The sequence below is a fragment of the Hippopotamus amphibius genome, chromosome 11 (genome assembly GCF_030028045.1).
Source record: "Hippopotamus amphibius kiboko isolate mHipAmp2 chromosome 11, mHipAmp2.hap2, whole genome shotgun sequence".
Taxonomy (NCBI): domain Eukaryota; kingdom Metazoa; phylum Chordata; class Mammalia; order Artiodactyla; family Hippopotamidae; genus Hippopotamus; species Hippopotamus amphibius.
This window is the reverse complement of record NC_080196.1, coordinates 38100852-38117832: the sequence shown is the minus strand read 5'-3', so window position 1 is coordinate 38117832 and position 16981 is coordinate 38100852. Positions and strand designations below refer to the sequence as shown.

General features: G+C 39.1%; 1 protein-coding gene across 1 annotated transcript in view; it reads left to right on the top strand.

Annotated features, from left to right (window-relative positions):
* The window catches only part of DNAH8 (dynein axonemal heavy chain 8), a 291803-nt gene that overhangs the window by 237764 nt on the left and 37058 nt on the right, over positions 1-16981 (top strand). Inside the window, exons 82-86 of the mRNA XM_057698986.1 lie at positions 471-544; positions 3019-3171; positions 3539-3694; positions 13238-13354; positions 15199-15300. Of these exons, the coding sequence (XP_057554969.1) occupies positions 471-544; positions 3019-3171; positions 3539-3694; positions 13238-13354; positions 15199-15300 (602 nt within the window). The remainder of the gene's footprint in view (positions 1-470; positions 545-3018; positions 3172-3538; positions 3695-13237; positions 13355-15198; positions 15301-16981) is intronic.

Genomic DNA, 16981 nt, shown 5'->3' with positions numbered 1-16981 from the left:
TAAATGGGAAGGAAATATAAAAAAGAGTGGGTATATGTATATGTATAACTGATTCACTTTGCTGTACAGCAGAAACTAACACAACATTGTAAAGCAACTATACTCCAATAATAATTAATTTTAAAAAATTGAGCAAAACTCAAAAACTCTTTTTCCTTCTGAATGCCTATGATAGCATTATAGCTGCCTCTCCCCCCATCAGTCTATCTCCTCTTTATCTCCAAAGACCCCAGAACTCTCTAAAAGCCCTGCCTTTGTGCCTTTTGTCTTTCTCTCCTTGTCCTTCTCTTTCCAGTTTCTGCTCCACTCATTTCTCTCATCAATACAACCAAAAGCCAGACTTGTTTGAATAACAAAGTCTCCTTAGAAGCCATGGAGGGAGGGAGACTATGACCATGCAGAAATTAATATTTTGTCCCAATCCTGTTATAAAATTTATGTTTTATCATAGTGATCCTTCTGTGTTACAGAATGCAGAACTATCTCAATGGGACAAGGACAAGAAGTACATGCTCGAAAACTGATTCAGATGTCAATGCAGCAGGTATGTAAGCAAAGAACAACTACTCTTCATGCAACATTTTTGATATTATTCCTCTGGCCATCTGGTCTTCCTAGGACCACCACAGTGATGGGTAAAGTGTTCTGCTTATGATGCTCAGTCATTATCTTCCATTTTTATTTATGTGTATAGAGTAAACCTTTGATTACCTATTAAACCTCCAGCTAGTTTGCTCCTGATATCACCACAGAATACTTGTTCCATTTTCTATAGTATACGCTCCATTTTATTTTCACTAAGTATTTTTTGATAATTCGGCAGACACACTTTCTGATTCCTAAAAGATGCAGCTCCAGCAGTCTTGGAATGTCATGATCAATATTAATACATAGTGCTTAAGAAGTGACAGATTGAGACAGTCAAATTTCAATTTTCAGTTAAAGTGAGACTTTCATTTTTCATTAATAGATAGTTTCAGGCAAATAAAAAATATTTGCGAGTGTTATGTTTAAATATTGATAATGGTTTTTATTGAAAATTGCAAGCTGGATGGAATGTTGAGAAATATTTTTCATCACACCTAATAAATACACAGGACATTAATTTTGTAGAAATGGTTGGTAGATAGCACTTTCAGCAGCAATAAGAAATTGCACCATTTATAAAAGTAAAATAAGATCTTGGTTTATTTTTAAGCTTTTGACCTCATAATGTCCGTAGCAACTTTGGTGCAGCTTTTCCCCGGGGAATTAATGACTGGAGAGGGTTAATGGGCTAAAACTCTGCTTGGTTCATCAAATTTTCAGGCTGGTCATTAATTCTCAAGTGCCCTAAGCCTTAATCTTTACCACTTAATTAAATTCAATAATATATTGTATTTAATATATATATCAAAGCAATTATACATAATTATTTTTACTCGGGTCAAATGATCCATTGTATTGAGTGATTTGACAATTTGACTTTGGGCCTTAAATAATTTCTTTAGTTTCCATGAGTGAGAAACTTTTAAATTTGAATACAGCATTCACATTAACCTTCTTTGGAATATTAGCTTTTTATAACTTCCATGTTCTGTGTCTCAAGGTGGGATAAATATTGATAATAACAGCATTATCAAAAAAACCAAACAAACAATAACCCATGAATAGCTACAGCCACATTGCCAGGAAAGTTTGAGGATAAAGCTGATATGATGGAATGCAAAGGAGGGAATCAGAGAGTAACTGGATCCATGATCACACAAACCAACCACAAAGTCCATCTTCCTCTAGACACCCTGGTTGTCTAGACCCACAAGTCCCCTTTGCTGCTTAAACCAGGCTGAGGTCTATTTTCTCTTGCAGTAGAAGGCATAATACAAGCCTTACCATATATATACTTAGCTCAGTAATTTGTAGCTGTATTTAGCTGATCTCATTATGTAAGTATATCAGAATATTGTCTGGCTAATAAACTATACTCTTATGGAACTGTGCTGGTTATGTAGCATATTGTTAAAGAAGGTTTTATCAAGTATTTAGATAGTGCTTGTATGTTTTGTGGTTTCAGGAATATCTGGGAGGAGTGGTGACAAAGAATAAGGTTTAGTATTATGGTAGCAAATGTCACCAAATGTATCGCCTCTGGTGAAATAAAATTTGTATTTTAAGGCTTGTTTGGGCCGCCTCCCTCCCCTTTTAGTGTACAGTTTGCATCTGCATTATGCATTAACCAGACCTCCTCAAAGATGGGAATGCCTGCTCCAACACAAAGATCAACTTTTTTTCCTTTCTTCTGGCGCTAGCTGTGTAACTTCTTAAAAGATTAGCATTCTCTTCCAACTCTGCAGGGGGTCATGGCTTTGTATGTGCTTAGCTGGACTGTGTATCATTGGTGAACTTCATGTGAACAGCATGTCATTTTGATACATAGAATCCTTTGTCTCGAAAACACATGACTGTGCCTTTGACTTCGAACAGGCAGGACAGTTCTCAGAGCTTCTGAGTCTGTCTCCCAGGCTATAATCCTCAGTTTGGCTCAAATAAAATTCTCTCTTTTCTTCCTAACTTGATTGTTAATGAATTCTTGTCGACACCTCCAACTTTCGTGAGGTAACACGTCTTTGTGACAATGGACAACTTGGTTTGGGGGTGGGTCCCTTTTGATTTACCTTAGGCAGGACAATTTAAGTTACAAATTCCAAAATACCCATTTCCACCATTAGATGGTGCACACACTGTACTTAAAGAAGTCTGACTTCAAGTTTTAACTTCTGTTTCCTTTCTAAACCAGGGGTGGCAGAATACAGTCATTTTGAACCACTTGATTCCAAGTAACCAGCTTTACAACTAGCAGGAAAAAAAAATGATTGTATTGACATATAATAATTTCTTTAAAATATATGTGCTCAAAGCAGAGTATTCACATGCTCTGAGCAAAAGTTTTTTTTTTAAAAATTGCTTGTATATTTTGTTTTATTAAAATCATAGCCAAAAAGTTATAAGGAGTTAATATGAAATCCTTTTTGAATACAGGGTGGCTGGGTATTACTGCAGAATTGTCACCTTGGCCTGGAATTCATGGAAGAATTGCTAGAGACATTAACTACCACTGATGCGAGCGATGATACTTTCCGCGTGTGGATAACTACCGAGCCCCACAATCGGTTTCCCATTACATTGCTTCAGGTTTGTGACTGTGAGATGAGTGTCCTTTCCTTGAGAGTTAAACAAATAAAGATGGCACAATTGTCATTATGGAAAGATGGCAAACATAACAGGCCTTTTTGGTCCAGTAAAGGCTGCATTTCAAAATCTTATGCCATTATCATCAACATCTTGACTATAATTATCAAGATTATATGGTAAATATTCCCACAGAAGCATTGTAAGACTCAGTATTAATTTATTGGGTTTTAGCTCTGATCAGTGTAGCTAGCTTACACGGTGCCCATTTATGTACCATCAGCATATTGTTGTCTGATGTGTTGTAATTTCTATTTTAGTCTTCACAGTAATTTATAGAAACAAAACTACTCTTTGCTTTTTATGACAGACTTCTCTCAAATTCACTAATGAGCCACCCCAAGGTGTTCGTGCAGGTTTGAAAAGAACATTTGCCGGAATTAATCAAGACCTTCTGGATATCAGTAATTTACCCATGTGGAAGCCCATGCTTTACACTGTAGCATTTTTACACTCCACCGTGCAGGTAACTTCTGAGAGCAGTTTGCACCTTTAGAGGATGCTAATGATATTATGTTTGCCTCTCTGCTGCACTGTCTGCCCTCCTCACCTTGCTTTCTTTTTCCTTCGTGGCACTTTTGCCCACCTGGCACAGGATATGCATGTTTGTTTATGTACTTATGTGTCCTCCTGTCTCCACCCCCTGCCTTGGCACCTAGAGTATAAGATTCTCCAGGGCAGTGACTTTGTACTGTTGCAACTGCTGGGTCTCCCCCCCGTCACGGCAGCAGCTGGGGCATTGCCAGAGCTCAATAAATATTTGTGGGATGAACAAACAGATTACTGTGATAGGTCTTGAAAGTGCCTATGCTGGCCAGGAATGTTACATACACTATCTCATGTAAAACTAGCAACCACCTCTCAAGGTAGGATTTATCACCATCTTAAACATGAGGAAATTGAGACTCAGAGAGGTTAAGTTCCTTCCTAAACGGTAGATCTAGGAGTCAGACCCCATGCTGCCTGCCCTGGATGCAAGTACGTTTCAACCCTCCTCCCGCCGGTGACAGTGGCAGTAGTGTTGGGAAGAGGAGTCACAGGGGTCACATTTCTTCTCCAGGTTGTTTGTTATTTGCTTTTACTGTGTATTTATATAGTCATTTAATAATTTTATGGCTGCCCAGCAACACCTCTATGGTAATTTTTTTTCATTTTGCTATTTTCTTTTATATTTGACTTTTGTATTTTGTTCTATATTTGAAAGCTGTATAATTTTAATGTACTTGATTCGCTCCTTGATTTCACAGAGGAATACAGGGGCTCCTTTAACTCTTTCCTACGTTTCTTCTTTCCCTAAGGTTGGAGTGAGGACAAAATGAATCCACTGGCTTAAACCAGGAGTCACGGTTCAGCTGCGCACAGTGGCCAGCAGACCTTGGCCTCATCTCTCTCCACCCTGCCCAAAGGTGGAGGGAAATTTGGTGCCCACCCCAGAAAATACGGGGCGTATTTACCCACAGGTTCCTTGTCCCCACCATTTTATTGGGTTTCATGCTGCCCGACAGACAGAGAGGGCTGTATAGAGGGGACAGCTAGTGTTTATCTGTCCCCCAACCCTGAGAGAGTTAAAATCAGGTTAAACACTTTGAGGGTGGTTATTTTTACTAAGTTCCATTGTGGCCTTTGAATTGATTGTAAATTACATCTTTCAAGTCACTGAAGCCGATTTCATACATTCTTATCTGGGAATTGTTGGGTTTGCTAGACCTTATCACACTCTAATGCAAATATTGCTTTAAACTCTGTTATTTAATGCCCAATTCACAAATAATAAATTTTATGATTCTTTTCCTAGTAGTGATGATTCAACTCTTCCACTGTGCTTATCACAGACAAACGATTGGGGAATATTTTCCATATGGTCCACATGGTAACCTGTGTTTTTAGTGGCCATTATCCAAGGGCTGAAAAGAAGAACAGGACCACAGGCCAGTCATGGGGCCAAAGTGTGCTTGTACTTAAAGTGACTTGTATTTGGGTTAAAACAGAAAAAAAGAAATCTCCATTGCTAGGGCGTGTCTATGAAAAAAAAGGTTGTGAAGATCTCTTAAAATTCAATCATATTGTGTTAGAAAGAGCACTTCATGGAGAGTCAGGAGGCCTGGACTTGAAGCTCATTGCAACATCAATTAGCTATGTAAGGTTGGTCAAGTTATGTCCCTTCCGGGGCCTCTGTTTCCCCATCTGTGTGTTTAGAGGCAGAAGGAGGTGATCTTTCAAGACTTTTTCCGTTTCTAACATTTTGTTGTCCAGTTCTATGACTATACAAGGAGTGTAGATAATTGACACATTTTTCCCTCTGTTCTAGTTTTATCAGTTTCAGAAATGTTTACTATGACATTGCCTAAACATATTCTTTTCTTGGTTAGGATAGAGCCAGCTTGATAGAAAAATCCAGAATTCTTTAGAGGCTTGTGGTCCTGGGTCAGCAACATCTGTATCACCCAGGAACTTGTAAGAGATGAATCTCAGGCCCCACCCAAAGCCTGCTGAATCAGAATCTGCATTGTGATAAGATGCCCAAGTGATTCATGTGCACAGTAGAGTTTAAGACACAACTGTTATAGGAAGGGCTGTTCTGAATAGACAGGTTGTGGGTTATATTTTTCTAGGGTTGGACATAATAGCCAAGTACCTGATTTGTTAATCTGTGAATTGATTCCTCCAAATTTACCCATATATCCCTTGCTTTATGCATTCATGATGTATATACTTTTGTCCTTGCAGAGACTGAAAAAAAGAAGAGGGAACTGGTTCATGTCACATAATCTGAAGCTTCTGGGCTGGGGAGGGTTTTGCTGAAACTTGGCCTCTGTTCTACTTGGTGCCGAATAGAAATGCAGAGTTTTGTGTGAAGAAGAAATGAATAGCTTTATTGCTTTGTCAGGCAGAGGGGACCACACTGGGCTAATGCCCTCAAAACTATGTGTACCACCCTGGAGGGGGTAGTGAGGAGTCTTATAGTGTTCAAGGAGCAGGGCATGGTCAGCTCATGGACATTCTTCTGGTTGGTTGGTGGTGAGGTAATCGAAAGTCAACATCATCAATCGTTGCAGCTGGTCTATGTGCTTGTGGGCAGTATACAGTTAATTTCTTCCACCTGGTGGGTGTTTCAGTATCTGTAAAACAGCTCAAAGGACATGGCTCAGAATATTATCTATAGTCCTTAAGGAAGAACTAAAGGTCCTTGACTTTGTTTAATGACTAACGTATTATTATTGTCTTTTTTTTTTCTTTTTGTATTTTCTCACCTCTCTGATTAAATTTATTCTTTGACTAAAGTTTTCCTACAGACAAAAGGAAGGCAGGGGACATGGGGGAGTCTATTCTGAGAAAGCCTCATAGGGTCCTGCTCAGTTACAAGGGGTTCATGCTGGAGTCCATCATACATGAGAATGCAGGACCTAGTGGTAAAATAGCCAACCCCGCCTGCCCTCCAGTGTGTTTCTCTTACCGAGTCATGGTTTGGCATCATGCTATCAACTCACCCCAACTCAAAGGCACTGTGTGTTATGCAGACCCTAAATCTTGTTGCAGAGGACAAAACAAGCATCCCTCATTCTGAGCATCCATCATAAGGAAGGGAAGTAGATTTGGCTGGTCAAGGACAACTTTTGTGGGTAGAAGAGTGGTGGAGGGTGTCTTAGGATGGTAGCAGGCTTACCCAGTAGGAGGAGATGCCCTGGGTGCTGCCCTGGGAACCTGCATAGATGCACCAGCCAGTCCTGCACTAAGCTCTGCTTGCTCCCCACTCCCCTGGCTTCCCTCCCCTCTCCTCCAGGAACTTGCATCCACATTGGCCGGGGGAGGTTACTGGAGCAGCGCCACTCTCACTGCAGTTGGCTGATGTCTCTGCCTGGGCCAGCCAGCCCTCCTGCCCTCCCTGGGGGAGCCTTTCATCCCCAGCACCATGGTGCATGCCTCTGTTTATTTGGCCACTACTTCCAGAGAACCTTTCTGCATCCTCGTGAAGATGACTCTTGAGGGAAACTTCCTTCTGGCCTCAATATTCTCTCTCAACATCTTGCCAGAAACTCCATTGTAGCACTGTTGTGGGCTTCAGAGCAAGCCCCATTCACTCTTCAGGATTTTAATTTTAAATATACCTTCCTCCAAAGTCTTGGTCTTTTGAAACTCAACAATTCCATTTGTAGTCTCCTCCCAACACCTCCTGCAGGTCACAATAATGTTTCCTGTTTTGTTCCTATTGATGGTCAGTGTACTGCCCCTTGTGGTGCAGCACATTGGACCCGTGAACTTCTTAAGCAGTGGTCCTCAGCCATCGCCTGGGCCCCAGAGTCCCCTGGAGGAGGCATCAGAGTCAAGTGCTCAGACCTTTTTAAAACTTCCCAAGTGATTCTATTATGCAATGAGAGTGGAGAATAACTTCCAAAGAGTCACTGCCCTTAAGGGAGGAGTCTAATCACTTTTTGTCCTTTTCATGGTTTCATATTTCCCCCCCTCCCCTTGGCTCGCCCACATTGAGGCCCACATTTGGGACATTTCTTATGGCTTATACACAACTTTGTGAGGTTTACTGCAAGAGGCTTTGATTAGGAGCTCTAAGGGCCTGCAGTGGCAGTTGCAAACTTGGAAATTTTACCATGGCTCTTAAATATTAATAAAATAAATATTTATTAATATTTAATAAAAATGGCCATATCTGTGGGGCTCAGGGAGTACCACTGTTAACAGTCCTTCATTCAGAGAAGTATTTACTTCTCTGGCTTTTTTTTTTAGGTTTAAGCCTTGACAGACACTCCCTTCAAATTTAAGTCTGTATACCAGTTCTCACTTTGAGGAGGCGTGATTATAAAGTTCTTAATACAAATCTCTTCAAAATAATTACAGTAACATGATATAGATTTTTAAAAAGCTCTTTTATACATTCCTCTGTAGTGTTTCTGACCATTTCTGTTAATTATTTTTACCTATTGAAGTTTCCCTTATATGGTCCTATATAGATTGTATTTTTCATTTTATGTTAGCTCCAGTTATTAAACAAATAGGGTGTGATGCTCCAAAGAGAACTTTTGAAAATGGGACTGAAGTGATTCTGCACTGGACTGAGGGAGGCGGGAATCATTGGACTGAGGTAGATTCTAACATAAAACCGGAAATAGCTTTGACATCATTAAAGTAATGACTGCATTGAACAACTTCTCTTCGGTGTTCTAAGGAGGATTCCAGATTTTCCATATCTCACTAGTAGTTGTGTTTTATGTATTCTTTGGAATAAAAGGAAGGAACCGTATTGGTTCACTTCAGCAGGGAGCAGACTAGTCTTCCTAAAATCATCACTCTCCAGCTTAGTAATGGATAATAGCTCTCTTCTGTTGAGTCAAGCTTTAGCTCTTTCCCCTGACATTCAAATCTGTCTACGTTTCGTCCCTGAATCATCACGTAGGGATGTGGTTCCAGCTGCTCACCAGAGACTGTCCTCTGCTGCAACAGTGCCACAGCGCTGCAGCCTCCTTCTGGATGAATCATGAGATCTGCACGCCTGCCTTTGCTCCTGACCTTCGCCAAGCCCAGGATTCTTTTCTCCTTTCTTTTCAAAGACCAGCTTCAGTTTCATTCTTACCAGGAGCCCTTGACTGAATGTCTTCTTCAAGCTTATCATCTGTGAAATTTTGACAGTTAATTATACTTACTACCATGTTATCCTTTCCTTGTCTTTAGGTCTTATTTTCTCAACTAGATTAAAACTTCTTGAAAATACACTGATTCTAATATTTTTCTATTATATTACGTCCTGTAGTTTCAAAAATACTAATTGGATTGGAGAGATTCCAAATATTCCAAATTCTAGCAAAGTCCTTTGGTTTTGAGCTTCCAAGTAAGTCCTTAGGTCCCAGTGGTTTGAGTTCATCCTGATATTATTCCAAGGCGATACTTAGGGGTTGTTTTTTCTTTATTGTCACTTATAGGGATCAGTGAGTACAAAAAAATAGCAAGGAAGTTAAATGACCTCATTTGTAAAGGAAAAGGCGCTATATTTTGTCTTTTTTTCCCCAAGAGGAGTTAAAATAGTCTGTGACTTCAGTGAAGCCACCTAAAAAGTGAACTTTTTAAAAATAAAAATTGATAGTAAGTAACATAAAATGAAGCAAATCTCAGCATTAGAACAATTTTCAAAGATCACATTTTAAGGAGCAATTGCAATTGCTCAGTGCATGTAAATGGGAATGTTTCCACAGAACCAATTTAAGCAGCTGCAGTAATTGGAAAGGAAGAATTGTTCTTCATTCAGTCTCCTATCTAATTGAACAGTAAATTTTAAAAAATAAGTCAAAATGGGTAAAACTATTTTAGAGTTGATTCTCCTTTTTTAAAAAATGGAAGAAGATTTGCATTTGATTTGTAAGTGGTTGGCATTCTTCTCTTTGAAGTCCTCAAGATGGAAGACATTCCAGAGACTCAAGGGTTGGCTGAATGCATTTTCGTGTTAATATCCCAAAGATCCTCCAAGCCACCCTTGCTCCTAAAGCAACCTGGAGGAGGCTCACCTCAGTGCTTTTCGAGATCCATTCGAGAAATTCAAAACTATATGTCAGCCTCCTAATTGACCCTCTGGAGAGTGAGAGAGAGTGCCTTTCATTCTGATAACAATCAGCTAACATGGTTGTGTATCAGACAACCATGACCCTTTTCCCAAGGTGCATGTGCAAAAGGGGAGACAAAAATGGGAGACATGTCGCCTCCGGTCAAGGCCTCCTCCTGACCCTGCTGCTCCTCCTCATCTTCTCTGTGTTCCAGGTGGAACGGTGCTTCACAGCTCCCGCATTTACAAACCTCTCTAGTTTAAGCTCTGACTAGGACAGACTCCGAATACCAATTCCGAACTCTAAGTCCAAATTCCTGGGAGAAAGGATATTGTTGGTTTTTCTTGGGCTGGTTGTTTACCTTTGGTCTAATTAGCTAAGAAGTGGGGAGTGACACCATACAAATGTCTAACACCTGACAACCTAGAGAAGAACAGCTCTAGAAATAATGGTAGTAGTTTACATTTTTAAATGTATTTAAAATTTATATGTTTGCCCTCAGTCTGATCTCCCAGGACCAGGACATCTGAACCCAAAATAATTTAATAATTTTTATGGTTTATTTAATATTTTAGAAGCATATCCTAAAAATCAGTAATTAAATCTTCTCACTTTCTCAGTTTCTTCTCTGACTTGTCCATGAATTTGTCCAAACAGCAATTCATTTAGATTCCTTTAAATTCAGATCTAAAGCATGGAACAGCTGCAGGAAGAAGTATTGGAATGGCTTGTGAAAACAATGTGTGTGTGTGTGTGTGTGTGTGTGTGTGTGTGTGTGTGTGTGTTGGGTTAGGGAAGGCAAAAGAGAGAAAGAAAAGTTAGTATACATTTAGAGGTAGAGAAGTAGAATTACATCTTCCCATAGATGTATCAGGATTCTGTTCTCCACATGGGGAGGCACTGGGCTCAAAGGAGCTAACCTGAGTAAATAATTGGACCTTTCCTAGAGAGACTGAATGTGTGCTGAGGCAGGGAAAGCTGATGGTATGGTAATGTTCGAGTTAATCTGTGTTGTTTGCTAGGTGATCAGAGCCTGGAAATATCAGGTCTAATACTCACATACCTTTAAAATGGTCTCCAGAATATCAAAGCAATTGAGTCATTTGACCCCAGTCCCATTTGATTATTTACAAGTAATTTGGGGATTTGAAATGGTTAGCCACTGTTTGACAGGAGAGAAGAAACGAGGGCAATATGAATGTTTTTTTAAAACATTTTTTAATAAGTTCTGCAATTTTATTCATTTGTTTTTGTTTATTTGTTTATTTATTTTTTACTGCATTACTGCTGGGCACAGGCTTTCTCTAGTTGTGGCAAGCAGGGGCTACTCTTCGTTGAGGTTCTCAGGCTTCTCATTGCGGTGGCTTCTCTTGTTGCAGAGCACTGGCTCTAGGCATGCAGTCTTCAGTAGTTGCGGCACATGGGCTTAGTAATTGTGGCTCTTGGGCCCTTGAGCACAGGCTCAGTAGCTGTGGTGCATGGGCTTAGTTGCTCCGCGGCATGTGGGATCTTCCCAGCCCAGGGATTGAACCCGTGTCCCCTGCATTGGCAGGCAGATTCTTAACCTTTGTGCCACTAAGGAAGCCCCAATATGAATGTTTTAAGAGAGATATGTCATGTTTTACAATAGAAAATGTTTAGTTTTCAAAATCTGAGACTGCAAGATTACAAAGTGAAACTAGCAGGGAGTCTAAATGCCCTTAGGTGCTTAAGTTATTCAACTTGAAAAAAAGAATTCAAACCCTTACACTTAACATTTGAAACTTTCAAGAGTCCAATTTAGAATAAATGAATTCATTCAGCAGATATTTATTGAGCACCTACTGTACTTTTTTGAGTTGACAGTGGAGGCCTAGACTTTTTAAACCCAAGAACTCCAATTTGGCAAATATTTGGAGATTTGCTTATGTAAGCTATCTAGAGCCAAGGAATAATATTTCTTTTTTTTAAGAACTTTTATTGAGATATAATTGACATACAATAAGCTGCATGTATTTAAAGTGTACAATTTGATTTTTTTTCTTATTAGTAATGTATATATGGCAATCCCAATCTCCCAATTCGTCCCACCCCCACGCCCCCAACCCCCGCTTTCCCCACTTGGTGTCCATATGTGTGTTCTCTACATCTGTGTCTCTATTTCTGCCTTGCAAACCAGTTGATCTGTACCATTTTTCTAGATTCCGCATTTTTGTGTTATTATACGATATTTGTTTTTCTCTTTCTGACTTACTTCACTCTGTATGACAGTCTCTAGGTCCATCCATGTCTCTACAAATGTCCCAATTCATTCCTTTTTACGGCTGAGTAATATTCCATTGTATATATGTACCACATCTTCTTTATCCATTCGTCTGTTGATGGACATTTAGGTTGCTTCCATGACCTGGCTATTGTAAATAGTGCTGCAGTGAATATTGGGGTGCATGTGTCTTTTTGAATTATGGTGTTCTCTGGGTATATGCCCAGTAGTGGGATTGCTGGGTCATATGGTAATTCTATTTTTAGTTTTTCAAGGAACCCCTCCATACTGTTCTCCATAGTGGCTGTATCAATTTACATTCCCACCAACAGTGCAAGAGGGTTCCCTTTTCTCCACACCCTCTCCAGCATTTACTGTTTGTCGATTTTCTGATGATGCCCATTCTGACCAGTGTGAGGTGATACCTCATAGTAGTTTTGATTTGCATTTCTCTAAGAATTAGTGATGTTGGGCAGCTTTTCATGTCCCTCTTGGCCATCCGTATGTCTTCTTTGGAGAAATGCCTATTTAGATCTTCTGCCCATTTTTTGATTGGGTTGTTTGTTTTTTTGATATTGAGCTGCATGAACTGTTTATATATTTTGGAGATTAATCCTTTGTCTGTTGATTCATTTGCAAATATTTTCTTCCATTCTGAATGTTGTCTTTTCATCTTGCTTATAGTTTCCTTTGCTGTGCAAAAACTTTTAAGTTTCATTAGGTCCCACTTATTTTTGTTTTTATTTCCATTACTCTAGGAGGTGAGTCAAAAAAGATCTTGCTATGATTTATGTCATAGAGTGTTCTGCCTGTGTTTTCCTCTAAGAGTTTTATAGTGTCTGGCCTCACATTTAGGTCTTTAATCCATTTTGAGTTTATTTTTGTGTATGGTGTTAGGCAGTGTTCCAATTTCATTCTTTTGCATGTAGTCGTCCAGTTTTCCCAGTACCACTTATTGAAGAGACTGTCTTTTCTCCATTGTATATCCTGAGCCAAGGAATAATATTTCTGATGGTTACTATATCCAAAATCATATACTGTTCTTTTACAACATCAACTTATTTCAATATCATGCCTTAATTTTACTGTACTTTATGTTATAATAATAAAAACAAGAAATCAGCTGCAATACAATTTACAATTCTCACTCAATACTTACTTTTCTTTGGTCCCTTAGGATGGAATATTCCTTATGAATTCAATTCTGTCTCTTTCTTTTAAGGAGCGACGCAAATTTGGTCCCTTAGGATGGAATATTCCTTATGAATTCAATTCCGCTGACTTTTCAGCCAGCATTCAGTTCATTCAGAATCATCTTGATGAATGCGATATTAAGAAAGTAAGTGAAATTGTTTCTTGTTTCTGTTTTCATTGCTGTCCTTAAGTCAAAGTTCTACAGACATTCCCGGTCTGGGGTATACAGCAGTCTTGCTGAGATTCTGCCCAGCTCCCCCCAAAGGGACCAGTCATTCCAGTCACCTGTTCACTGGTCCAGCCATTTCCACTCACACCCCTAGATTAGGAGCCCAGGAGGAACACGCTGGGACTTTCCATCTCACACTTGTGTCCCCCGCCCCAACCTCTCTCTGCTGAGCACATACACAACAAAGGCAGAGCCCTGATGAAGGAACTCATTGTGTTGAGAAACACCACAGCCTTCTTCATGTCACATCCAGGTGCCACAGTGCACTTCAAGAGAACATATACCTTAAATCAGACTTTTCTTCCTTTATCTAACTCACACTTCCTCAGAGGTGAGACTGTTATTTCCCAGCCCATGTGAAAGTCCTTTTGCAACTTAAGTCACATCTTAACAGACGCTTAAGCTTTTGCAGATAAATAGCAATGATTTGTAATCATGGTCACTGATCATTGTATAGCACTTCACAGTCTTCAAAGTGCTCGTGCGTGCAGGGTCTCATTTTTTCACATCTCGGTGAGGAAGATACCAAAGGCATTACTATGACCCCCATTTTACTGATGAGGCACTAGACAAACGAAGACAAAGAACTTCCTCAAGGTCATCGAGCTAAGAACACAAACCTGTTTGTCCTTTCACACATGTGTTGCAAGGATTTGGAAATCTGTTTTCTCCATGATCTTAAGGAAGTTTATGAGCCTCTCACAGCCTTTTTCCTCATTGATAAAATGGCCATGGTTTCCGTAAGGAATAAATGGGTTAGTGTTTGTGAAAGCACAGTGTATGGTGCATAAATAAGAGTTTTTATGGGCTCAGTAAATACGAGTTTCCTATTGTCTCTCCCTCTCTTCCTTCTCATAGTAGATCTTGAAGATAATCATAGATTCTGCAGTATCAGTATGATGATGGTGAGCTATGATGAATTATTATCTAAGTAGGGGGGAAATCTAGAATCAAACCATCATTTTTCCTAGAAATTACAAAGGGATTTCAAATTGAGTATGACATTTTGATGAAAAATTATATCCTACGGGTTCATATTCTGGGATTGTTTATCTTTTTGTATATACAAATGACAGTTACCTTGAAACAGTTGCTTTGAAGGGCAATGAAGCTGAAAAATAAAATTTTAACCACGAGAAAGTAAATAAAAATCAAGCATCCTTACTTCTCCTAACCCAAATGTATTGAAACATTTTTTAAATAAAAAAATATTAATATTTGAAATGTATTGCTAGTGTAAGATTGCTATGGAAATTAATAAATACTTTGATGTAGTCATAGCTCACATAATGAGACAGGAAAGAATCACGTTGTAGAAAAATCGTATGAATAATTTTCTAGTTGTTCTCATACTGTTTCAGAAAATGTATTACTAAGAATGCATAGATTACTTGATTTTTCTCTTTTCTTCGCTAAACGTGACTTTTTTCTTCTCTAACAGCTTGGCATTACTATAATGAGTATTACAGGTAATTACATCCACAGACTGAAAAACAGTCTTCTTTTCCCTCTATTTTAAATAATCAATGAGCAATATATTCACCAAAGTTTAGTATTGTAGATTTTTCTTTGGTGAACAAACCATAACAGTTCCAGTTATATAAGAGCAAAAGAGTTATTAATATAAGATAATGAGTAATTTTAAATGCAGTCTATCGAGTGCTTCCTTTTCCAGACCTTTCTTTTAGGGAAAGATCCGAAATGTTTAGAATTATTTGTTTGGGTTGACAATGAATAATTCTTTTCTATTTTTAATAAAGGGCGTGTCGTGGAGTACGGTTCGGTACATGATTGGAGAAGTACAATATGGGGGCAGAGTCACCGATGACTTTGATAAACGTCTGCTTAATTGCTTTGCTAGAGTAAGTCAATTTAGAAAAAAAAAGAAAGCATGTATATACATCTCAATGCACCTTCCTATTAAACAAGAATATTTTTCATTTGTAATAGGTAAGTCAAACTTAAAGGGGAAAAAAAAAATACAGACCAGAGCTACTGAAAAGAATCAGCCAACCAAACCAAACCAAAACCAAAACCAAAATCAAATGAACTAGCAATCTACTTGTGGTCCAGAACAGAACAAAGGTCAACTCTCAGTGGTGTACGAATCTTCTCCTGTATAAGATTAGCTGCTCATGTCCAGGGTCTCTCCCCACCTCCCCTCCTGTAAATATACTAGACATAATATCTCTGCCTTTTCCTCTGATTGCAAGTCTTCAGGGCAATTTCAAGCCCCAAGATAAGTGATTGGAGAATGAGTCAAAATTTGAGTTTTCTCATCTTTTTCCATTAGGACAGACAATTGAAAAATGATGGAGTGTTCATTTTTTCCTCTGTGCCCAGTAAAAATTTGCATATATCATGTGGGTAAACATTTTCTAGTGAATACTATCTCAGCAATTCTGGTTTTCATATCAAGGGTGAATAGTATAAGTACATCTACCAGACTCAAATTATTCCTAAAACTTTTATATGTTAAAGAAGCAAAATACATTACCTAAGCAGAAAAAAATCAGATATAGGAGTATATTATGGTTATCTGAGTTCTTTATATTAAGATTGAAGTTGTTAATTCTTTGATTTTTCCCCCCTTTAACAAAATTAAGCTTTGAGGCATAAGCTTTGAGGATATTTTGGTAAACTGGAGATTGACCAGAAATCTGAATTTTTTTTCAACCCTTACTAATATTTGCAAGTTTTTCTTAAAGCTGTATTTGGAGAAAGATGGATGATAATTGTTGGTAAGGGTGTGTGGAGGCAGATCTGGTACAGATCTCCTGGAAAACAGTTGGGCAAAACTCACTGAACTTAAGTATCGTAGGTAGATGCATCCCAGAACATTTCTAGAAAAAGTCCACAAATGGATATGTGTAAAAACGCCATGGCAATATTGTGCGTGGAGCTGCAGGCGATCATCACAGGTTGGGTTCTCCAGAAACAGACTCTGAGTTGGAGATCTGCTTGTGGGTCCTCCCTTCCCCCAGGGTGTGACCTTGGTTGAGGCCGCTCCCTTTAGTCAAGGGCAATTCCTGGGAGGGACAATGTTGTGAGCCCTCAGTAGCCAGTACTCCAGACAACTGGGTGAGCAAGTGCCTGGGTCCTGGAGAAGGATCTGGTAGTGCATCACTGTGAGGCTGGATAAGCCTAAGAGAATAGATAAGCAGTAGTGAGTGAGCACATGTAATATTATTGCATATCCCTCAAGGGAGCAATCTGGTGACACTTAGTCATATCAAGCATGTATGGGGACTTCCCTGGCAGTTCAGTGGTTAAGACTTCTACTGCAGGGTGGGCACAGGTTTAATCCCTGGTCGGGAAACTAAGATCCTGCATGCCACGTGGCGTGGCCAAACTAAGATTTAAAACAAAAAAGCTCATATGATTTGACTACCCTCTGAACCAGAATCCCACTCCTGAGTGTATGTCCCAGAGGAATTCTATTATTCATAGTATTGTTTGGGATAGTGGGGAGTTGAAAGCAACCTGAGAGTCTGTCACAGAGGAATAGATGAGTTAAATGTTATAGATGCCTATCATGGAATA